The following is a 26,872-nucleotide window of genomic DNA, read 5'->3' on the forward strand; positions in this document are numbered from 1 at the left end:
TTGATACAAACCCAACTTGATCTTTCTGAATAATTGTGGGTATAATATTGGCTATCCTTGATGCCATGACTGACGAGTAAATTTTTATATCACTATTTAACAGCGAAATAGGTCTATAATTTCAAAGTTTTTTTTATGGCTTATGTATTGGCACGATGTGGGCATTTAACATCTTTTTCGGAATGTCTCCAGAATTCATAAAATAATTAAATAAGTCTGTAAGAGGTTCTACTATATTTTTTTCAAATATTCAAAAGAAGCAATTAATGAAGCCACCCAGCCCAAGTGCCTTTTTTGTTCTTAACTTTTTAAGGGCTACACTTACTTCTCTTTGAGTGATTGGTTTATTTAATTGTATCAGTTGACCCTCTGATATCCTAGGAAGCTTAAGTTGAGAAAAAACATTAGATTTTTGAATTTAAAAAGTGTGTTAATTTTTACATCATATTTGATATACAGTTCTGAATATTTATTTTTTCCCCTCAATTCCCAATTTTATTAGATGACCCCTAATTGTGCATTTAAATGCACACCATAACGTTGATGCTGAAATCTCTATATGCCTATTTTCTTTAAAGTATAAATCTATTGCCTTCTTTATGGTTTCCAGATTTTGTTTTTTTTTGTAGCAATGGTTAGTTTAATCTCCAATTAAATCTTGTTTTAATAAAGTCATCCTTAATGACCAAAATTATAGCGTTATACCTTTCAATGAGATTTCATTATATTAGTTAAATGTTCAGCCAGCCATAGGCCTTTTTTCAATTTTCTCCTTTCTCCCCCTTTCTCTTTTACCCCTTTTAGCTCAATATCTCATCTTTTTTTTTATATATATGAGTATAAGATCAATTGGGGTCAGTTGAAAGCATACAGTTCAGTTATATTGAATTCAATTATATTGAGTACAGATCTTTATACTTGCAGTTCATCCTGCTAATACCAGGATAAAGGTCACTGGATCAGTATTATTCAGGATACGTTTATGCGTTTATCATCCGTTTACCAGCCGGTTGCCCGTGATCCTTGCGTCAGAAAACAGTATGTACCCGCTGGGTTAGACGCCGTTCCCTCGTGGCTGCATCTTCCTCGCCGTTTCGTTGTCCCCCCTAAGCTCCACCTCCTGGTGCGTGCGCTTACGTCGCGTCACGCTCCGCTCCTATGACGTTTTGTGAAATCTATGTGATTTTAGATGTTCAACAATCCTGGCCTATAGTTGCCTGACTCCTCCCTACTACCTTTCTTGTGAACAGGGAAAACATTCGCTAACTTCCAATCGTCTGGGACTACTCCTGTTAACAATGATTGGTTAAATAAATCTGTTAATGGTTTTGCTAGTACACCACTAAGCTCTTTTCATAACTTTGGGTGTATTCCATAAGGTCCCATTGACTTGTCTTTACTTTTTACAGTTGAAATAGAACCTCTTCCTCTGTAAACTCACATGTAACAAATGACTCATTTGTCCTTTTTCCTAACTGAGGCCCCTTTCCTTCATTTTCATCTGTAAATACTGAACAAAAATATTAATTGAGGCAATCAGTCAGACCTTTATCCTCTTCTACATACCTTCCTGCTTTTGTTTTTAATCTAACTAATCCTTGTTTTACTTTCCTTCTCTCATTTATGTATCTAAAAATGTTTTGTCCCTTTTTTTTTAACTGACTATGCTATTTTCTCTTCTATGTATGATTTGGAAGCTCTTATAACTTGCTTAGCCTCTTTCTGCCTGATCTTAGATAGATCATTCTGTTTTTCTAACTCTGTTTTTTTTTTATAATTACTAAATGCTAAGTTTTTTACTATTTTGGCCACGTCTGTGGAGTACCACAGTGGTTTCTTGAAATTTTTGGCTTTTACGGACAAGCCTAATGCAAGTTTCTGTTGCCTTCAACAGTGCACCTTTTAAATAATCCGATTTCTCTTGGACCCCATTTAAATTGCTCCAGTCTGATAATGACTCCTTTACACATATTCTCATTTTAGAAAAGTCTGTTTTTCTAAAGTCTAAAACTTTTGTTTTTCAGTGGTGTGACTCGTCACTGTTCTTATATTAAACCACACTGACTGATGATCAGTGGATCGTAAACTTTCACCTACAGTAATATCTGATATAAAATCTCCATTTGTTAATACTAAATCTAGTATGGCCTCTTTACGAGTTGGCTCCTCAACAACTTGTTTTATAGACAATCCCAGTAGGGAGTTTATAATATGTGTGCTCCTAGCACAAGCAGCTATTTTGGTTTTCCAATTCACATCAGGAAGATTAAAGTCACCCATGATGATAACTTCCCCCTTCATTGTCATTTTAGCTATTTCCTCAGCTAGTAGATTACCCAACTCTTCTACTTGTCCTGGGGGCCTATAAATCACACCTACACGAGTTACTGTGTGATTACCAAATTCTAATGTAACCCAAACGGACTCTATGTTCGCCTCACTAACATTTATTAGGCTAGATTTTATGCTATCTTTCACATACAGGGCCACCCCTCCCCCTTTCTTGCCTTCCCAGTCTTTTCTATATAAAGAGTACCCTGGTATTGCCATGTCCCAGTCATTTCTCTCACTATACCAAGTCAGTAATAGCGACTAAATCTACATTATCAGTTATTGCCACAAGTTCATGGAGCATTTGTAGACATGACTCTAAGCTTATCATTTTTTAAACACACTTGCTACAGACACCTTCTGTCCTTGTTTCGGAAGGACAATTGGATTGATTTTTTATCACCCTTTTGCCCCCCTCCCCCTAATATCTCCCATAAGGAGATATGTGAATATTCAACCTTATATGCAGATATTTATTTTTCTGTGAAAGGGTGCATGCATACCTTTTATAAACATGCTCCTTTAACTTATCTTCCCCCTTCCCTTTTTCTTCTACTATATTTACAAGTGATCTTTCCTTACTTTAAGCTTTATTTCTGTTTTTCCTCGAAACTTTGGCCTGTGGAAAGCCCTTCCCGCAAATTGCTTCTGCTCGAAGTATGCCTGTTGTGTTTCCTTGCGGTATCCATCCTGTGCTTTCAAACGGTTTTTGCCTCGTCTGGCCAGCTGTATTTATCTCACACCAAATTCACCATGCGCTTTTATATTTTGACTATAGTGCTCCTTTGTAACATATTCATCCTCACCTTGAGACATCAATAATGATTGCCTTGCCAACAAGTGCGGTAGTGCCGTTTAGTGGCCATGCATTGATTTGTCTGACCCCTACAGCATGTTAATGGACGCCGGCCGCTGTAGATCTACATCATTAAGTAGCCCCACGTCTGCCCACGGCATGGACGACGTTGGCGTATACGTGACGTCATGCAAAGGACGTGCACACACGTTCTGGGGTCAAAGGCTGGTTATGGCCAATCGGATCCACAGGAGGGGTATTTAAGCTCATCTAATTCTTCAGCTCATTGCCCTGTCGTGGTTTCCCAAGAGTGTGTTCCTGATAGTTTGTTTCTGGTTATTGACTTTGGCTTTGTTTGACTTCCCTGTATTCTGGTATCCTTGACTTTTGGATAGTTGTGTCCTTTACCTTCGGCAAGTATTCTGACTTTTCTCTGGTACGTTAAGTCCGGCCATTCTAAGGCCCGGTAAGACGTTACCTATTAGTCCAAGATGTGACACAGTTCTACGTGCTGGATCAACTAGTAATCCTGACATCCTTTAAGTGTAATGTGTTAAAGTAGAGTAAAAGTTAATATGAAAGGGACCCCATGACTTCTAAAGCACTTCAGCTTGCTGAAATGCTTTATGTATGAGAGTATGTCCTTGTTTTTTCATTTTGTAAAAAGTGTTGCGTTTAACATAAAATTGGCACTTTTATAAATGTATCTTGTTACATCCCTTTGGATTTCCAGCAGACACCTGTCCTGCTACTTCCTGGTTGTTTAGCTCACTATAGCTAACTCAAGAAGCAGCACAGATTTCTCAGTGAGCTGCATCAGGAAGTTTGTGATTGGACAGCCACAGAAAGTCTGGGTGAGGTTAAAAGGGGAGGGATTGCAAAGGCCTTAGACAAGAGAACTTTAGCTTTTGCGAGCTATTTTTAGGTGTAACCCCAATGAAAAAAAGCACAATTTAATTAATGCATGTTTATTTATTTGAGCAGTGGAGTTTGTAAAGAAAGTGTCAGGGTTCAATGGAGAACTTTACTCTTAGCACAGACATTCAACTCACACTAATCTTGCAGGCAAATGTATATCCAGAGTTTGCTCACGATTAAGGTCCATAACTGCACAGATATGTTTCATGCATTATTAACGGTTCATTATAGGAAATAATTATATGGACAATTTTACCATCCATACAGGGATTTTAAAACATCATCTGCTTTTTAAAATAATGGGCACGACACGTAATATATATATACACACACACACACACACACACACACGAGAAAAAAAAAAAGTATACTATATATCGAAAGGTCATGAAAACATTTGTTATATATAAAAAAAAAAAAAAAATAGATTAGAAAGCTGTCTAAAATAATTACCTCTCCGAGTCCTTCAAGTGCACGAACAGCTATAAGGTATTCTGCTCCTAAATCCGCAGCTACTGGAGTCAGCAATGTAAGTGCAGCAGTGCCAAAGATGCCAAATCCAAGTAACAACTTGCCACCAATTTTACCAGCTAAGTATCCACCAGGGATTTGAGTGAGGATGTATCCATAGAAAAATGAACCAAGTATCCAGCCTTGTGTATTTGCATCCCAGTTATATTTCTTACCCTTGAGAAAAGAATTTGAAGAAAGTGGACAATTGAAATCTACATATTTGTGACTACATTTGATCACATCACTGTGCTTATATTACTTTTATATAGGAACAAAATATATGATATATTTATTAACATTATAAAGCCACTTTTTTTGCATTTGGATTCGGGGCCAACCCTTTGTTATACAATAACAAATAAACAAACAGAAAAAAAACCAAAAACACAACAACTTACCTGTAGTTGTATCTAGTGAAAAGACAGACACCACTAGACAAACAACCTACTCTCAATGAGATAATCAAAATCAAAGGAGTTATGAGGAAGTGCCTCTTGGTCGGACAGTAACTAGAATTGTGTTCCTGGCAAAATGTAAACATTGCCGTTTCTTAGAAATACATGAGTAGGTACAGCCTGCTATCCTACATCGATATTCTTCCAGCAAACATTTCTCATACTTGGTGAAGGAATACAGGAATGGAATTGCTAATGTAATTCTACTCTGATAGTATACACAATAAAAACTGTATAAGATCTGAATAGAAAATGATGGACTAGAAATAAAAGTTAGTTTTGTATAGAATTTTATAAAATTATGAATGCATAGTGCAAAGTAGTGATCGCAACAGCAGATGAAAATATAAGAGAGGAGTTTTAGCACATAGAGTCTCTTTATAAAGGACCACTATAGCGACACACGCACATTCAAACTTTCCCATCAGAAAAGCATTGAATCTGTGTCACTTCACCAAGTTTTATTCTGTCAGTGCATCACAAGTGACTCTGATGGCTGTCACACTGACTGCCACTAGCAATGGTCTTAACCCTGCAATATACACATTACAGTTTCTAAAAAAAAAAAAAAAAGGATAGGGACTGCACCCAGATCACTTCATTGAGGTCAATTAGTCTGGTTGACTAGAGTCCCTTTAACCCCTTAAGGACACATGACATGTGTGACATGTCATGATTCCCTTTTATTCCAGAAGTTTGGTCCTTAAGGGGTTAAGTTAAATTACATAACAAGAAGTCATTTTGCTTGAAGGCCAAATATACAACTCACAGAGCCTCCTTCACGTTGACAAGAATGCACAACTATTATTTATTAAAGGGGTCCTATCTGGGTGCAGCCATTTTGTTCTCCTATATCTAGGATGCCTGAAGTGGGATTCTCCTAACTAATGGATTGTGGGAAAAAAAATATAGGATTTGCATCTGAAAAATAAAATTTCTTGAGCTCTGCCCATTGTCCAGTTTCATCAGTTGACTGCTATATGTAAGGAAAAGCAGACCAGAGTATTTAGGGAAAAAAATAGTTATTCAGAGACAAGGAGCTATAAAGAAGGCGATTAGATAACGTTTATTTTTGGAAACAGAGCCACTTTAATTCTGATGCCCAGCCTTCTGATAATATCAAATAACATTACAAAATAACAAGTATTGTACCTCCATGGTGTTAATTTATGATATATAAATCAGACTATGAAACTTTTAAAGGAACAGTGCACACACCATAACTCCAGTAGTGCCAGGAGGGCCCTGGCCTGGTCCCATAGTATGTCCCACTGGGTGCCAGTACCACATGTGCCATAGCTAGTCTTTTCCCAGCTCCCAGAATCTGGATGTCCCTTTAGAAAAAAAAGTAGGGCCACCAACTAAGCTTTCTAGGCCAATGACTGTGGTCCTGCATCAGTCCTGCTTTGCACTAAAGGGACATTTGGCTTTTCCCGCTGAAAAAGATTATTTTGACATGGTGCTGGTGCTTGAAGAGTCCCATTAATTGCATTAGGCAGACTGACCAAGATGATAAATCATCTCAAATAATAAATATCATTGTGTTAAAAAGCATTTTCTGACAGAGAAAAATGTAAATAATTTAAATCAAGTCTGTGATCCTTGAATATGTTTCTTAATATATGCATAGAAAATTTCAAACAAAAAGAAAAAACAAAAAATTTTCACCTTACCGTGCTGTTATGTGGAACCTTTGGGGAAATTGAATGTTCAGGGCACACTTTGGAACTTGTGTTTTCTTGGTTAGTTGATGTTGAATTTATCATGTCTACCAGTGCTACACTTAAATTTACCCGTAATGCATACAGCATGAAGAAACCAAACAATGCCATGACGGCCAGATTGTAGCGGGCAGAGCAGCAAACGGGCACTGAAATACAAGACGACATTGACAGATCAGTAAAAGTTAAATGAAACCGCACTATGAATACATGGTAATAGAGTGAACAGCTTCTGCTTCCGTGAGTTCTGACCTTTTTAATATTGTTTACTTTTCTTCCACGTGGTTTGCTTTTAATATGTACAGAGGTAACACTGTCATCTACCTAACACCATTAACGGCTGGTATACCACCTTTGTAAATATTTAGATCTATTTACTTTGCCTTAGCATATGTTAGTTGACAGTCAACTACTCCACCCTGACCTGGCAATCAGAATATGGTAAGGCCTGAAACTTAAGATATACTACAGTAAGCATTTTTATTTTTGCAATCATGTACATGCATCTCTCGTTGTTTGCAGTCAGAAACTTTAAAATCCCACAGGGCCCTAGAACATTTACTGGTTTGGCCTCCCCCCTTGATTGAGCATGGCTCCTTGACTATAGGTGGCTGCCTAAGGTCATTTTATGGTAAATTTTACTCTGTAATCCTACAGCAACACGGATTATCAGTTTTCACCCTATGACAAGTTGCATTTTTCTCAGTTGTAGTTTCCTTTATATTAAATTCACTTCAGATGAGGCACAACCAGGGCACACACAGCAAATAGGGAGAAAGATAAGTTACCACCACACCTGGCAAGTGTATGATGGAGGATTACTATAAGGAAGAACTGGATGGACACAGGCAACATGCCTATTGCATATATTTAACCTACATTCAATGAACAAGGAGTGTGAGAATAGCAAGAACCCAGCATTCCTCTTTCCTCTTGTTGCTGGGTTGTATGTAAGGCAATTAATTGTTAAAGCAACACTAAGAACCTGTAATGGTTCGGGGTGAATGGGCTCAGGATGCAGGAGACTGCAAAAGGGGCACGGTCACTTTAATTTCGAAAAGCATTAAAACCGGTAGGGAAATCCAAAAGGTGATCTCACGGGCCACCAAGCTGACTGGCAGCAGAACACCATGACTTCAGGCCAGAGTTATGAAAAATGGCATTAAACTCACACACAGACTACCCCAAAGTCGGATTAGTCAACATAATGATATGTAGAATCACCCAAGCTTCATACCAATTTATTATAAGAGCCTCACATGTAACAATCCAGTCAATTGGACCTTATGCTTTATATTATCTTATATTATGCGTTAAAGGCAGCAAGGTTATGTCATGCACTGCTATAAAATGCTATTTACTGAACATAGACAACTGTTAATACGCCGCTGCAAACTGCTTTCATTCTGTTTGCTTACATATACACATTCTAAAGTTATAACTGAAAAAAATAAATTATATACCCTATACACTCGAGTATAAGTCGAGTTTTTCAGCACATTTTTGTACTGAAAACCCCCCACTCGACTTATACTCGAGTCAATGTCAATTTGGAGAGTCCGGTATCTAGCAAGTCTCTACAAATTTCTTTAGACACTTCTGCACCAGTCATTGACCCAAGCCCATTACAATTAGTTCAGAGCTGTCAAACAAAACAAACATCCTGTAGCATGTTAGAAGCTGACACGTAGACAATGTAAAATATATACTGCAACATCCTTCCATTAATCCAAATTCAGGAAATATTGGAAGCAAATCACAAAAATGTACGACTGTGCTTTTATTTTGGTAAGAGTCAGCGCTATATCTGTAATTCTGTAACATACAACCCGTCTGGAATTTTTAGAGGACCCAAATTACCATATTAGCATTATTTAAGAAGGTGAGAGAGGATTGAATTGATAGAGGACAGCCATTAAATGCTGATTTTATTTACGGATCAAGGGAGAAGTGACCAATAATGCGAAAGGGAAAAAGGGAGGAGCAGTAAAAACAAAAACAGAAACAAAAAAACACATCAACAAATCTATATTTATATATTCAATGCACACTTTTTTGTTAAATCTTATTTGCTCCTCTTTTTCCCTCTCTTGGTTGGAGGGATGGCAGAGAGTAGGATGTGGCTAACACAATTTCAATTTCGGGAAAAGGTATCCACCATGCAGAAGTCTATTATATATGAAAATAATCAAATAGAACACACACACACACACACACACAATTGAGTGAAATGGTGATATGACATAAACCAAGGTGTCCACTGCTCAGTCGCTCACTTGTATTGCAAATGCAGTCGAAGTTAATCCATAGTTGGACTGCATTGATTAGCTAGGTGTATCAACTGATGCTCTCAGCTAATGTCATCTAAATATAACCAAATTTAACATAGCTAATGTTAAGGTGCAACTCTGGCAGCAGAGGAGTAAATCTCTGTATGTACAACGTTTTAAAGCAAAACACTGCACATACAAACAACAGGCATCATGACCACTTCAAATCTCTGAAGTTATTATAGTGCTTGAAAGAACGCTTTAAGCAATATCGTTTCACTTGAAATTCAATAAGCTGATATACAGTGCCCAAAAAACAAAAAAAACAAAGTGTTTCACTGTAATCTAATCTGCCCTTCCATTCCCTACACTCATAAAATAAACCACAATTCAAACAAAAAAATTCAATGAACAGAGTTTAAAGTTTGGTAAAGCTTGTAAAACCACAGCACTTTCATTATATGGTCTAATCATTACACTTGACAAAGGACTGAAATATTCTAAAATTAAGACCTGCAATGCCATAAATGGAGAAATAGTGGACACAGCATAAAGAAGTAGAAATAATTATGTCAATATAGCTTATTTTAACATTACACTGAGCACAATAACAAAAAGAATAAGGAAATAACTTAAAACAATAGCTCCTTACTGTTTTTGGAGATGTGTACTTCACTTTTCAAATTGCAAGACGTTAAATCTCAATGATCTGTTTGGCAAAAACACCAAGATGAATATAAGTAGTACCCCTGTACTCTGGATTAATGCCCGATGCTGGGAAGCCAACATAGCACAATAGAAACCTAGACAGGACTATTTGATAAAACAAGGAGGATGCTGCACAGCATCACAAGAGAATCACAAATTAAACTAGATAACTTGCGCATTCATCAGCCAATAACCCTTAATGAAATTCAATAAGAATATACCAGAAGGGCAAATTCACAAACAGAATGCCTATGATGCCTCTGCATCACAAGAGATAATTGTATTCAACATGCGGTAATGAAATTCTAACAGTGAACCTTATAGCAAACGTCATACATACATTATACATTGCATAGTGATGTCTAATGTAATTATTGTAAGAAGAGACTTTTATTCATCGAAAAAAACAAATATACGAAGAGAGGTCTATTCGTTCTTCCCTACAAATTATGGTGAAATGAAGAACAAATTGCTAAATTTACACCAAAATATTGCCAGAGTTTGGCTAATTTAGGCTACCTTTTTTCAATTTGGCTCAGTTAACGCCAGTTGTGTTAATTGAACAAATGCAATGGATGAGTTCAAATCTACCTTCGCAAAATAAATTTGTACATAAATTCTACCCTTTTGGTAATTTACATTGTAACTACATATTATAAACGTGAACCATGTGTTATGTTGTCTCCAGTTAAAAAACAAAACCTAACACATGAGATCAAAGGTCAAATGGTTTATTAACCCCTTAAGGACACATGACATGTGTGATATGTCATGATTCCCTTTTATTCCAGAAGTTTGGTCCTTAAGGAGTTCTCAATCACTAAAACTAGTTTTCAACGTGTGCAGTTTCTTCTGATATAGAGGTTTCCTGGCACATGATAGCTGAGTAATCACAAATTCCCTGTGCTTCACCAGGTCTTCCTAATTTTGTAATTTAAACTTGTGGAAGAAAGACAACCCCCGAAAGAGAAAAGAACTCTATTTGATTACATTAACACGCACAAAATGTGAAATTTCATAGACATAGCATAAAGTGGTTTGGTAGATTTTTCTAAAATTATTTACATAGAACAGTAAGGATAATGTGTCCCAAAGGAAACAGTCCCAGAGGACAACTGGAAGCGTGGAATGTAGAAATTGAACTTCATCAAGCCATCTTTCGTGTAGCATCGAATCAGTTAAAGCAGCTCACCAAGCACATTTTTCCATGTCATTTTTTTGTTAAATTGTGGATGCGGTTATCAATATATAGAGCAGACCTCGAGGTCACTAGAAATGAGATTTAGGGATCACAGAAGTGCTATGATGAATCCCAACTCCAAAACATCTATATCCAGGAATTTTATAATACTAATCCAGAGTCCTTGCAAATTTTGGTTATTGATGGAGTCAGTAAAGAAGTTGGCTCAAGAGCAAAGAGAATACCCAAACTGCTTAAGTTGCAAACAAAGTGGATATTTCAATTATATACATTAAACCCAAGACTGCTAAAGGAGGAGATTAATTAAGACAAATCATTATTACTTGCATATGCGTTTCGTTTTTATAACTTTTTATACATTTCATTTTTCTCAAGAAAAATAGATAATTTTAGGTTTCAGTCTTCTATTTTGTATTTAGTTGGGGTGTGTACCCCTTTAATTTGATTATTTTGAATTAGTGAACGTTATTCACAATATGAAATGGTTTTAATGAATGTTGTTAATTTTGAGGATTTGGTTTAGCTAACATATTTATTGTGTATATAGCGTTAAGAATCAATTGTTGGTGTATTATTTGCAGACTATATATGAGCAGCTTTATCCACAGTAAATTTGGGTCTTGATATAGTCCTACAGGAAGAAATAAACGTGTTTTTGCTTATTATGGCTACTAGTCTTTGGATGGTTTTCTGGGGACATTCTGGTGGTTGTGCTTTTATTGAACAGATTATCATTCTTATCGAAGATCGCCACCATTAGGTATCTACCTTTTATGGTAAATAAGGCAGTGTGGGAAGCACTTTGAGAAATATGAATAATATTGATTGTACGTGGTTTTCCTATACACGTTTACATATTTTGGCTGTAGAGACAGCAGTCAAATATGAAAGAAAATTGAGGCTTTCTTTCGTTTTTGAACTAACCACAGCTAATTTTCTTGCCCTTCAGCATCTTACTCAATGGTGTTACTTTGTATCTTAGCTGGATATTAGAATACCATTACATGGAGATATTGTACACTGTTTCTAAATGTGTAAATAAGGTCAATTTTTTCTTGTTCTTAATTACATTTTAGTTGCATAGATTGAATCGAGTGCTATGAGCTTTTGTGTCACGTAGCAGAGTTTTACTCCATCAGTGCAGCAGAAGTGCCTATAGAGGATGTCCAGAAGACAGCCACTACACATGGACTAAACCTTAAACATTGCAGTTTCAAAACAAAAACTGCAATGTGTCACAATGTCGGGTTAAAAGGACAGGACCACTGCACCTAGATCACTTCATTGAGATGAAGTGGTCGGAGCGTCATTTATGTCTATTTAAGGCTCACATTCAGAACACACATTTTATTATGTAACTTCAAGAAAAACAGTTTCCCCAAGTGGCCTAATCTGTTGAAATGCATATCTGAAATGAACCGTTATACTCGAGATTAACAAAACAAATTGTTTGGAGTTAAAACTATTTTAATTGTGGGGGGCGTGGCCAACCGAGATACTGAACAGACGTGCATGTGTGCTGCTCCTGCTCAAAACACTGGGAAAAAGACGTTAGCACCAGAATTTTAACCCCAGAAAACAACCTCGAAGCGCCTATAGCCTCACAGAATACTATGGGGCGCAAACACAAAAAAAACGCCCGTCCGGAGAGTGTAACCCACTCAGATATCAGACTTTCTTTTATCCGGCTGCAGGCCCGCAACAAGATGGAGCCGGACAGACCGCATGGTTCTAGTGACTCCAGCAACTCTGTAGGCGAAGAGGGCCCACCGCAGACCACCAACAGAGTATACCTGAGAGCGCACTCTGACTCCGATGCCTCTCCCTCCACGAAGGGGGATATCAAGAAACTCCTTCGAGATCTGAGAGCGGTATGGAAGGCGGACCTGGCGGGGGTGCAGGTGGAAGTCGGCGGATTGCAACGACGAATCGCAGCAGCGGAATCCAGAGAGGAAGCCCGGGAGCAGCGCCTGACAGACACCAACTCCCAGGTGGAAACCCTCACACAACAAATCATAAAGCCTTACCCGCACAGTAGCATCACTAGAAGCCAGACAACGCAGGAGGAATATTCGGATCCGCAGAGCTCCAGAAACCGTACAACTGGAGGCCCTCCTGGACTTTGCACACAAAGTACTAAAGGCGATGGGGGTCAGAGAGACTGGAGACTCACCGCTTTTGGTGGCAGCCTTTTCGAATAAGGAAGGCACCGACGGCTCCAGCTGACTCACCCGGGGACATAATTGCGGTGACACAGGACACAGCGGTGAAGTCGGCCATAATGGCCTGTTCCAGAAAAAGCCCCAGCGTGCACGTAGAAGCCTGCTCCATAACAGTGTATGCGGACTTACCATTTCCAGTCCTGCTGGCCAGGCGCAGGTTCCTGCCCATCACCAAGTTACTAAGAGCGAATGGCATCAGGTACCGATGGGGGGTCTTGGGAACGCTAGTGGTAACCAAGGGGGAGGAGATCCACATCCTGTCTGCCACAGAGGACCCAGCAGGCTTTTTGCAGCAACTCCAATTGCCCCCCCTACCTGCAATTCCCCAGACACCACAAGTGAACGGTCACCCGGCAGCCGTGAAGACGAAGACTTCTACACCTGGAGAGAGGGGGAAAGGGTATACCCCCAAGCTGCTGAACCCTCCATGAGACTGCCCATACCAGAGGTCTGGTGGCCATAAAGCTACACCCGTAATGACTGTTCATACCTACCAAGAGTTACAGCTTAAATATTTTATTTATGTTTGAGTTTAAATATTTGATTTAAATTTATGTTTAAATATTTGATTTAAGTTTGTGTTTAGGGAGCCTTGAGCATTAACACAAGGCACCCTAGAGACGATACTGACCACAAAGGCCGTATGACAGAAAAGTGGGGCACAGGGAACATGGGAGCGGGGACACACGAGACACGAAACCCAGATTATTACATAGGCCAGTCAACCTTACCGGGAGCTGTCATAATTACCCCACTGGATTCCCAGTCACGCTACCACCCAGAACAACAACCGCACCAATAGGGGGTCCCCAGTGACAACCATGAGATCCGAACCGGTACACCCCAGCAGCTGCTGAGACACAGGCAGGACCGCACACCAGGCGAACAGCCCCCCTATAAACATTAGAGCCCTTCCATGCCTTTCCCACAACTTTTACTCAGAGACATGGAGCCTCATCGGTTTACGCAGAGAGGAGTCCTGACCAACGACGACATAGATGGGGACCATACTTTAATAACCACACTGACCCAACATACACCCCAGAGGATGACAAAACACTAATTACGAAAAGCCAGAAAGCGTCCCTACTCCCCTCCAGAGCGCCCCCCAAGCTAAACTACGAGCGACACAGTCCGAGCTCATACTACAACGACTTTTTCACCCTTGACTGATTATTTTCACATTGCAATATTCCGACTTATTTACACGGGTGGCTCTATTGCTATACACCACGAAGACGCTAGGTTATAAAACCGTTTGTAAATATACAAAGTGTTCTGTGTTATAAGGCGCTTAAAATAGTAAAACTTAAAGTGCTCTCAGTTATAGCAGCTTTCACACAAAAATAGGAACTCTCTATTCCTATTACATCAAATACAAGAAAAACACTATTTAACAGACAAGTGCCAAATTAGTGAAGGTGTGCAGCGCTGAAAAGTAGATTTACTTACTCCCAAATTGTTGGGGATATAGTAGTGTGTAAATGGCTGTATAAAAAAAAAAGGGGAAAAGTATATAGTGCAACACTGTTGAATTAAAGTGGAAATATATATTCCAAATGGAAGCACTCACGTGGTCTAGAGCCTATTATGGATTGGCTCTAATCACTTGCGCCGTTGTGCACTTAAGGTGGCACACACCTTCTAGATCCACGTGTAAGATGTTCCTCAGAAGCATGTAAAACAAAGAGGTAGGGGGGGAGACAGGGAGAATTGCCCTGGTGCAGAAATCCTTAATCAGGTAAGGTATAGTGCAAACATATATAGATGGCTTCTCACCTTAAAAAGAGCCTATCACTTGGCTCTAAGTGTGTAAGTAGATGAGTCCAGTTCTAGGGTGACTCTACCCTTCTTTGAGCAGGATAAATGGTCCACCAACGTGTAGATTCAATAAAATTTATATTTATTCCATTAGTATAAAACTTTTATAAAATAAGTTGCAATACATACACAGTGGTGGTAAGTCCAAAGTCCAAAACGCGTTTCGCCGATTCTGTTCGGCTTTTTCAATTGGTAATGTGCTTCCTGCTCTCTCATACATATATATCCCTGTCTGAACACTGATTGGTTGCAGGAGATCGTGATACGGCCAATCACGAGTGCTCCTGTTGAAGATGGGTGTGTAGCTTCAATATGCCAATAATCTATCCCGTATGCGTGACGTCATCACGCACGCACACGCGTGCGCGTGTCGTCACTTCCGGGAACCTGAAAAGTGTGTATACACCTCTATAGTCTTATTGATCCGATCCCACTGGATCCAGAAAACGGATATTTCTTCATATATTGCCTCCATAGTCCATAATACTTCGTTATCTTGCATCAATATGGCGGATGGTTATGGCATTAGTGTCTTTATTCGTTCAATCATCGTTATGTTGATGTCCATGTCTCCATTTTGGTTATGGGCAAAGTCCTGGCATCACTTAATCCTTATAGTGAGTAGTTCCTAAAGCCATATGCTCATTATCAGAGCAAACAAACGGATATAACAACATATAAAATAATTAGTATAGACATTATTCTATTAGTGAACTCCTATAAAAACATATATCAATAGCATAAAAATGGTGATGTGCAAAAATAAGCAATTGAGGACATAATTAATGTTCATAGACTCTTATACAAGCCAGACCATACCAATATAAGTGTTAATACACCCATTATTAGAATCCAAATAGATCTAGACCCAAGATGATTGAATGAGCCACTGATAAAAATAGAAAATTATTAATAATTTTCTATTTTTTATCAGTGGCTCATTCAATCATCTTGGGTCTAGATCTATTTGGATTCTAATAATGGGTGTATTAACACTTATATTGGTATGGTCTGGCTTGTATAAGAGCCTATGAACATTAATTATGTCCTCAATTGCTTATTTTTGCACATCACCATTTTTATGCTATTGATATATGTTTTTATAGGAGTTCACTAATAGAATAATGTCTATACTAATTATTTTATATGTTGTTATATCCGTTTGTTTGCTCTGATAATGAGCATATGGCTTTAGGAACTACTCACTATAAGGATTAAGTGATGCCAGGACTTTGCCCATAACCAAAATGGAGACATGGACATCAACATAACGATGATTGAACGAATAAAGACACTAATGCCATAACCATCCGCCATATTGATGCAAGATAACAAAGTATTATGGACTATGGAGGCAATATATGAAGAAATATCCGTTTTCTGGATCCAGTGGGATCGGATCAATAAGACTATAGAGGTGTATACACACTTTTCAGGTTCCCGGAAGTGACGACACGCGCACGCGTGTGCGTGCGTGATGACGTCACGCATACGGGATAGATTATTGGCATATTGAAGCTACACACCCATCTTCAACAGGAGCACTCGTGATTGGCCGTATCACGATCTCCTGCAACCAATCAGTGTTCAGACAGGGATATATATGTATGAGAGAGCAGGAAGCACATTACCAATTGAAAAAGCCGAACAGAATCGGCGAAACGCGTTTTGGACTTTGGACTTACCACCACTGTGTATGTATTGCAACTTATTTTATAAAAGTTTTATACTAATGGAATAAATATAAATTTTATTGAATCTACACGTTGGTGGACCATTTATCCTGCTCAAAGAAGGGTAGAGTCACCCTAGAACTGGACTCATCTACTTACACACTTAGAGCCAAGTGATAGGCTCTTTTTAAGGTGAGAAGCCATCTATATATGTTTGCACTATACCTTACCTGATTAAGGATTTCTGCACCAGGGCAATTCTCCCTGTCTCCCCCCCCTACCTCTTTGTTTTACATGCTTCTGAGGAACATCTTACACGTGGACCTAGAAGGTGTGTGCCACCTTAAGTGCACAACGGCGCAAGTGATTAGAGCCAATCCATAATAGGCTCTAGACCACGTGAGTGCTTCCATTTGGAATATATATTTCCACTTTAATTCAACAGTGTTGCACTATATACTTTTCCCCTTTTTTTTTTAATACAGCCATTTACACACTACTATATCCCCAACAATTTGGGAGTAAGTAAATCTACTTTTCAGCGCTGCACACCTTCACTAATTTGGCACTTGTCTGTTAAATAGTGTTTTTCTTGTATAAAACCGTTTGTAATTTTATTCTGTTTTAATCACCTAACGACATAATTCGTATTAATATGTTATTTTAGCAAAATGTACAACTTCATCTTTTGTTCTATCAATGAATGAATGCCTACTACTGCTATTATGGCACTGCAGACATATCTGTCAAACTTTTCTGCAAAACAAAAAATAATAATAAAAAAAAAATAATAAAAAAAAATATTTTCATTGTTTGGAGTTAAAACTATTTTTCAATTCGTAATGAACCAAGTGACTCTCGAAGGATATAAATTACAGCCAATAAGTATAGCAATCTGTCCCGAAAGTTTCCTGTGGGCCTCACAAATTCTGCCACCCATAAACAGAGTTCAGGAAGACCAAGCCATAAGATAGACAATAATAGAGGAACTTGTTAAAAAGCACTATGTGATTTCATCTTTCCCACTGGCAGTCGCTACCATTGTGTGTATAATTAGCCTTTAATGAACCAATTTAATGTTCTAATAAGAACAGCGGATACTTTCACCCAATATGTTATAATTGTCTTTTGATAACTGTGCCTTCAGCATGCTTGTCACAATCTCAGATTGCTTCTGAATGTGGAATAAGAACACATCCGTAAGTCTCAATGATTGCACCCACGTATTGCTTCAATGAATACAAAAATGGTCATTAATGATCAGTAACCAGTTGACTACAATTTTCTGAACAGATTATGGCATTTATACATAATATTCTACTTATTATGGATACATAGGTCTCACAAATTTAAAAGGGATACTCTAAGCACCATAGCAACTACAGAGCGTTTTCGTAATTATGTCACAGGAGTACCATTGAAACCATCCCAGCTGTCAACCCATTTAGGAATGGTTTGATGGTATTCAATAAATAATCCACAGGTTTAACAGGTAGAATACATTGTGCAGTTTATTCAAGTAAGGTCTTAATAATGTACATGATTAAGGCAATTGGGCAGAAATGTTGCATATTTTTTTTTTGTTTCTTTCTTCAATAAACTGCACAACATACACTATCTGTTGAACCTGTGGATTCTCTATTGGATACTATTACTTGGAGGTTGTGGGCCTCCACCATAGAGTACCAGGAAGTGCCCCAGTTCCCAGGCTTCCAAGAGTGCCACACCATTGTGTTTGTTTTGAATGGTTTGATGCTTACCAGGCTATATCGGGCACCAAAAATCCTTCAGGATTGCACAGCTCTATGCTATAGCGGACGATCGTATTTAAAAAGGGTATAATTTGTAGAGAATATCAAAGTATAGAGTATTTAATACTTTCCCTTAATTTAGGACACAATACAATGTAGGTATAGGTTAATCAATAATATAATACCATACCGAGGTTGACGCAGCTCAAAACATACACGGGGAAACCTTAGGCCCAAAACATAGGCTACTGCGTGAACTACCGTATATACTCGAGTATAAGTCGAGTTTTTCAGCACATTTTTTGTGCTGAAAAACCCTCACTCGACTTATACTCGAGTTAATGTCTGTATTATGGCAACTTACATTGCCATAATACAGACAAGGACCGCCGGGCTCATTACAAGCCCGGCGGTCCTGTTGGGGGGCTGGCAGAGAGCATTAACTTACCTTCCTGCAGCTCCTGTCAGCTCCCTTCTCCTCCGTGCAGCTCCTCTGTCAGCTCCCACTGTAAGTCTCGCGAGAGACGCGGGGTCACCGCGGCTCTCGCGAGACTTACAGTGGGAGCTGCACGGAGGAGAAGGGAGCTGACAGGAGCTGCAGGAAGGTAAGTAACCGCTCACTGTCAGCCCCCCCTCCTACACAGCCCATACACTGGACCACCAGGGAGTGAGAGCCCCCCTCCCTGGCAAGCTAACAAGCAGGGAGGAGGGACGAAAATTAAATCAAATATCAAAAAAAATACAATAAAAAAATATTAAAATAAAAAACAAAATATTAAAATAAAAAATTATAATAAAAATGCCCTCCTCCCACCCAGTACACACACACACACACACACACACACACACACTCTGCATTCTACACACACACACACACTCATACAAACAATCTGCATTCTACACACACTCATACAAACACACACTCTGCATTATACACACACACTCATACAAACACACACTCTGCATTATATACACACACACACTCATACAAACAATCTGCATTCTACACACACACACACACACACACGCATACAAACAATCTGCATTCTACACACACTCATACAAACACACACACACTGCATTATATACACACAGTGTGTGCGTATATAATGCAGAGTGTGTGTGTGTTTGTATAAGTGTGTGTGTAGAATGCAGATTGTTTGTATGAGTGTGTGTGTGTATAATGCAGAGTGTGTTTGTATGAGTGTGTATATAGTTCTAAAAATCACAATTTCATAGCCCCAAGTTTTACCCTCGACTTATCCACGAGGCATAGCATATTTCACAATTGTTGGTCACAAAACTGCCCTCGACTTATACATGAGATCGACTTATACACGAGTATATACGGTAAGCCCAGTGAAAGGAAATAAACTGCATAACACATGCGGAAGTGAATAGAGATCACATGGGAACCTACATGCAGTGGCCTCAGGCTCAAACAATCAGAGATACACAAGCCTCCCATGGGAACACCACGAGAACACGTCACACAAACGTAATGCTCATAAACTTGTTATGCTGGGGACCTGCGTGTCCCACCTGATATACTCTACTGTATCTTGTTTCTACTGTCAAATCTTCAATAAAAACAGATTTACAAAAAAATAATATAATACCACTACCTACCTTTGCATTATGCTCAGTGGGGCAGAGCCAGTCTATGAAGTCGGCTGTCTGCCAACAAAATGTATGAATGCATGCCAGGCAGCATTACTCAGGAGATAATAGTACTCCCTAGCTAGAAAACTAGCAGGAGGTACAGAGAGAAATGGGTTATAGGGGTGGCAACAAGGGCATAACCCTGCATAAAGCACAAAATATACAAAGAATAAGGAATGAAGGAGAAACCACCTCGTAACAAGACGGGTCGTTCTCCTTCAAACCACCCCAAAATGAACGTCTATAGAAAATAAATAAATTTTATTAAGAATAACAGTATAAAAAAACCAAATAGCCTTGGGACTCATCAAAAAGGTCTGGCCTATTAACCCCTTAAGGACCAAACTTCTGGAATAAAAGGGAATCATGACATGTCACACTTAAGGGGTTAACTGCAAGGTGTATCAGTCACTAATAAATGTAGCAATATAGACTTAGGCGAAGTTGATGCCAGAAGTGGTAAAAATAGTATAGACCACTATTGAATGTGGCAATCTAAACTTAAATTAAGTTAAATGCTAAGAGTGATGGTTGCAAATATAGACTAGACCTCACAGAAGGCCAAGGATTGCAAAATGACCAGCCCAAAATTTAAGTTAAAAAAAAGGGGGGGGGGGGGGGAGAAAGAGGGGGTAAGGGGATAGTATGTATCAATCGCTTAAGACTTATATAGAGTTAATGCTAAATGTGATAATTGTAATAACAGATCACTATTAGATGTAGCAGTTTAAACAAGTAGATGCTTAAAAGTGACGATTACAATACAGACAAGACCTTGTATGGGGTCAGGGAGTGCAAAATAGCTAGCACATAATAGAAATCGAAAGGATAGAGGAGATCATGTAGTAGAAGAGGAAAATATAGATTAGGGATAAATTCAAATACACAGGGGCTGAATAAAGCAACCTAATAATAGCTCTGTATCATAGGCTCAACTACCCCAACAATATATGCCAAACCCAATCACCTCAAATCACCCCAAAAAGGCTGTAATAAACTGAAGAGTCCACTATTGGTAGAGTAAAATCAAAATCAAAGTTAAAGATTACATCGGGTAAGGAAGCCCGACGCATGTTTCGGCGGACTGACCGCCTTTCTCAAGGGCTGGATAAAATGCATCAATTTGAAACACCCCCCCTTTCTCCATTTAAATACCTCCCGTGATTCCTATCAGCTGTTACTGATCGCCGTTAGATCTGTCCGTCATTCGCGCATGTGCGCCGGCTAGAAGTGACGTCCGCGCATGCGCGCGGACTTGGAGTGTAGAGATACTCCCAAGATGGCATTCGCGCATGCGCGCAAAATTGACGACCGCGCATGCGCACGGACTTAAAGTATGGAGATCATCTCGCAATTGCGCATGTCTCGCATTGTTCGCGCGGATTAGGAGTGACGTCCGCGCATGCGCACGGACTTAGAGTATCAAAGTATTCCAAAACTGCCTTCGCGCATGCGCGAAAAACTGAAGTACCGTCCGCGCATGCGCACGGACTTTAAAGTGTACAGACACTCCAAAACATTTGCGCGCATGTCGGGAACAAAAAAGGACAGCGCAAATATAGAGGTAAAGTGGCACAAAACAGCACATAAAGTGGCATAATATAAAGTGGCAAATATAAAGATAAAGTGGCACAAAACAGCACATAAAGTGGCATAAAGTGGTACATATAGTAAAAGATAGTTGTATTTATACCACAGGCTTTACTCAGGACACACCATGCACAGAATCCGTCAGCAGTCCGCTCTGCATGATCATACTGCCCTGACAGCAAGTCTCATGATGCATTCGTGTTGTGGTTGGTGAAGACAGTTCACACAGTTCAGAAGTAGAAAAATAGTGTTGGGTGCAGTCAAGTCAGTCTTGATATGTTTAGCATTGTAAATGTGGGAGGTAAATTTACTGAATTCCTGGCATATACAGCCTACAAATCTTTTTGATATACATATGGCCTGCTAGATTCAGATTACATTAGAAAGGCTAAAAAAAAAAAAAAACTACAACTTACAAAAATTCCTGCTTATGAGATGCACTCAGCACTACCATCATAATTAAAAGATGTATAATGATTGGTTGAGTCATTTCCTGATCTGTGCTCACTGCAGAAGATGCAAAGCCTATTATTATAATGTATTGTAAAGGAATAAATCAGCTTCAGGATGGACTATGTCTTTAATTGTGTATCTCATACTACAGGTAATCAGGTTCTGGATTAACTCTCAGGTTCCCTGCAAAAGTCATCTTGGAATTATTGCTTCATGCCCTCCTCTTTAAAATAGTCGCAACAAGAACTTGGAAATACTTGAGGATAGGAAACCGACAACACGTGCTTTATAAAAATAGAGATAGTAAGTACAAAGTAGGGATCGACTGATATTGACTTTTTTAGAGCCGATACCGATAATGTGCCGATAGTCTGTACATTTACCATTTTGAAAAACAAACAAACTATTTCTTAAGGTAAATGCACAAAATATACATGGCACATGTAGTGGATGCAGTGTGTTTAAACAGGGGAGCTGTGTGTGTATAGTGAATGCAGTGTGTGTGTAGTGTGCGTAAAGTGAATGCTGTGTGTGTGTAGTGTGCGTAAAGTGAATGCTGTGTGTGTGTAGTGTGCGTAAAGTAAATGCTGTGTGTGTATATTGAATGCAGTGTGTTTGTGTTGCCTGTGTATATGAGTGCAGTGTGTGTGTTTGTGTAGTGTATGGATATAATGCAGAGAGTGTGTGTTTGTGTAGTCTGTGTATAATGCAGAGTGTGTGTTTGTTTATGAAGGGATGTAATTTGTGTAACATTATTTTAATTTTATTTTTAATATTTATGTTTTATTTACATTTTTTTGTCCCCCTTCCCTGCTTGTTACCTGGCCAGGAAGGGGGGGGGGGTTGGGGGGGTGGATATAACATTCCCTGGTGGTAAGGTGGAATGTACTGAGCAATGGGGAGGAGGGGGAAACTCTTACTTACCTTCCCAGCAGCTCCCTTCTGCTCCCCTGTGTAAATCACGCTCTGACGGCCGCGGGACTCGTGAGATTTACACAGGGGAGCTGAAAGGAGCTGCTGGGAAGGTAAGTAAGAGCTTCTGCGAGCCCCCCCCCCATAGGACGGCCGGGCTTGTAATGAGCCCGGCTGTCCCAGGAGGTATTATCGGCAATTTCGGAATCTATATTGGCCGATACCGATACTGCCGAAAATAACGAATATCGGTCGATCCCTAGTACAAAGTTATTTCAGTAACCGGTTTAGCAAATAGAATGTGAAAACAATAAAACTGAAAATATCAATAATTATTCAATGTTAAACAAAATATACTTTGGAATATGAGTGTCAGTATTTGTGCAAGCTTAAAATTGCCAAAACATTTATTTTGAAGACGTTAAAAAAAAAAAAAAAAAAAGTGCTAAAGTGCTTAAGAAAATATTTTCCCCAACTTGGTTATTTTTCAGACGGATTTAAACTCACATTGCCCAACAGCAGATTCCTCAATAACATTCAGAGCAAGATGTTCTCTTAAGCAGGTTCCAGTGTATGAACAAATTAACAGAAGCCACATGACTGGATGCAAGCAGTCAATTTGAGAAGTCAAACCAGGTTTCAGAACAGGATATCTAGTAGAGTAAACAGGATCCTGCTCCAATTATTCCATGAGAATATTACAGACGACTCATGCATAGATTCAATAATGTATTTGCAAAGAAACATTAGTAAAAATGAAAATAAGATGAAATGCTAAGTTTTGTGAAACCAAAAACCCAGTTTCTGATTTTCGACCATATTTTACAATGTTTTTAGAACTATAAGCATTCAACAACTTATGTTAATAAATTTAAACAGCGCTATTTTTTCTTTATCAATTTAAAGCTAAAAATCGTACTCCCCATTAAAGGGACACTCCAGACACCCAGACCACTTCTGCTCATTGGAGTGGTCTGGGTGCCAACTCCCACTACCCTTAACCCTGCAACTGTAATTATTGCAGTTTTTCATAAACTGCAATATTTACATTGCAGGGTTAACTCCACCTCTAGTGGCTGTCTATTAGACAGCCACTAGAGGTCACTTCCTTGTTTCTAGCACAGGTTTCCTGTGCTAGAGCGTCGCTGGACGTCCTCACGCTGTGTGAGGACCTCCAGCGTCGCTCAAAACCCCATAGGAAAGCATTGAAATGATTTTTCAATGCTTTCCTATGGGGAGACGTAATGCGCATGCGCGGCATTTCCGCGCATGCGCATTAGGTCTCCTCGGCCGGTGAGCGAGATTAGTCTCGCCCACCGGCCGACGTAATCACTAGGAGGAGCATCGCGGAGGCGGAGACAGCGGCGAGGGACATCGCCGCTGTCCCAGGTAAGTGACTGAAGGGGTTTTTACCCCTTCAGTAACCGGGGATTGGTGGGTGGGAGGGAGAGGGACCCTCCAGTGCCAGAAAAACGGATCGTTTTTCTGGCACTGGAGTTTCCCTTTAACAACAAATACTAACGTCTCATTGGTTACTCGCTGCTCAATGTCGACTAAACTAAGTAGAATGGCGTAGGAGAGCTAGAGCAATTTAACTGGCAAATATGTTTAGGAGTGTGTCAATTCACGAATGCATGCAAGGATGTGTGTATTTTCATATCCCCCCCCTCCCTTCTTACCTTTACTTGGGAGGGGGGACAGTGGAGAAGCCCTGATGGTCCCAGTGGTGAGAGTGAACACTAGCAGCTACTGAGGCTAGAGTTCACATTTGCGAGATTCAGAGCATTGCCGTGGTAACCGCAACGCTACGAGCACGCAAGAGGAGAACCCGGCAGGGCTGCAGATTAGAGTTCCCCCGAGTTCTCTCTCTCTCCCTCCCTCCCCTGCCAGCTGCAGCATTTCAGTGCTAGCGGGCCGGGGAGGGAGATCCTGCAGAGCTGGCAGGGAGAGCGAGGGAAACAGTTTGGGAACCACTGCTATTGGGTTTTCTTTGAAGCTCAATGTTCTCATGCAGAGGGAGAGTTGCTTAAAAGTCAGACAGTCACCAAAAGTCGCCTAAGCAAGCAGGAAGTGCCTCTAGTGACTTTGATTGACAGCCACGAGAGCCAATCTTAGTCCTGTAATGTAATTATTGCAGTTACTCATAAACTGCAATAATTAACATTGCAGGACTAAGTGAGACAGGGACATTGCATTTAGACCACTTCAATGAGCTGAAGTGGTCTGGGTGCCTATTGTGTCCCTTAATGATGAAGGGCAAGATCTCAGTATGTGCTGCACATACTGACTCCAAGCACCAAAACCAATTTGAATCACATGTGGTCATGGTGCTTGGCAAAACCCTTTAAAAAGAAAGATTACATTTTACATTTACCTCTCTAATAACTTCTGCTATATATATATATATATATATTTAAAACATTCTACTATATTTCCATAAGGTTTGTCAACCATTTATTTCAGAAACATATTATTATTTATACTATTATTAGTATAAAGAGATGCAAGACTTGATTTAACTCAACGTACCTTCAATGATCTTTAATGACATCCTTTACTGAGAAGATCAAGAATTCTCTACTTTTGATATTGAGAGTTTGTGATATGCTTTGTTTGGCCACTGTGCCATTACTCAATGACTAAAACAATGTTGCATTGTGAATAGGTAAAGCTACAACCACATTATGATTTACTCCATTGCCCTAATATGCCTTAAAGGTACAGTTTAGGATGCTTATGGCACCAGAAAAACTTCATCTAAAGTTGCTTCCAGTGCCGGTCTCCACTCCCCCCAGTCGCTATCCAACTTCTGAAATTTTAGTTTCAGGAAGTGTGGAAACGTACCTTTTCCAAGACAGTTTTGTGAATGGGGAGTTACAGATTGGCTTAGAGCATCAGCTTACTGCTCTTAGCCAATCAGCAGCGCCGCTGTCAGCGGCACTGGGCTCTTCCCAAAACTTTAGAAGTTGGATGCTGCCTGGATGGGGAGTGGAGATCACCACTGATGCATCTTTTGGGTTTGAGAAGCTATGAAGGTAGGAGCACATGGGGGCATCTTGTCACCATAACAACTTAATTCAAATTAATTGTTTTGGTGCCTGGAGTGACTCTTTAAAGGATTACCACACTCCTTTGCAATTGATGTTTATTATATATAGTTCCCTATTGTGTAGTTGCCAACATTTAAAACATTTTTCCAGGGACACTTTGCAGCACAGCTATCAGTTACTACCTTGAAAATATACCACAACCACTGCCGCAAAGCTCTGCCCACTATGTCCAACCCACATAATTAATCTCCACCTACTTTTTAGACTACAGGGTCTACTCAATAAAAAGAGAATTGCAGGGAATTGAGATGGGAATTTTAAACTTAAAGTCAAAGTAGCAGAGTTGGAAAAATTCTCCCTTTCAGCTGCACTATTTCGAACTAAAGTTTGAAAATCCCATCACAATTCCCTGTGATTCTCTCTTTATTGAGTAGACCTTTATAACACCAAGTTCCCACCAACAGTACCATGTATCCATGGTTTGCGATAGATACATGCACAGCACGGCATCTATATCAGGCAGGTACACTTTATCACTTTTAGGTGAGTTGGGTATCAGTGGTGACACTGTTAGTACAAATATAGAAAGACCTTGTGCAGATGTGCTTGAGTCAGAGAGTTGTGTCTACACCATAGAACATACATTAGTTCACAAAAATAATTATATTGGGGAGTGAATATCGTTAAAAAAACACAAAATAAAAAAAACCTAGCTGAAAATAGGAAATTAAAGATATAGAAGGAGAATGTACAGAATATAATTAAAGAGAGAAATGGAAGCAAAAGGAGAACATATGCACATATTCCATTATCCCCTTTTTATGC

General features: G+C 39.4%; 1 protein-coding gene across 1 annotated transcript in view; it reads right to left on the reverse strand.

The window, feature by feature from the left end:
- The window catches only part of SLC17A5 (solute carrier family 17 member 5), a 72,869-nt gene that overhangs the window by 23,403 nt on the left and 22,594 nt on the right, over positions 1 to 26,872 (reverse strand). Inside the window, exons 2-3 of the mRNA XM_063442992.1 lie at positions 6,687 to 6,883; positions 4,499 to 4,732 (exon numbers count right to left, since the gene is read on the reverse strand). Of these exons, the coding sequence (XP_063299062.1) occupies positions 4,499 to 4,732; positions 6,687 to 6,883 (431 nt within the window). The remainder of the gene's footprint in view (positions 1 to 4,498; positions 4,733 to 6,686; positions 6,884 to 26,872) is intronic.

The sequence above is a fragment of the Pelobates fuscus genome, chromosome 2 (assembly GCF_036172605.1).
Source record: "Pelobates fuscus isolate aPelFus1 chromosome 2, aPelFus1.pri, whole genome shotgun sequence".
NCBI lineage: Eukaryota > Metazoa > Chordata > Amphibia > Anura > Pelobatidae > Pelobates > Pelobates fuscus.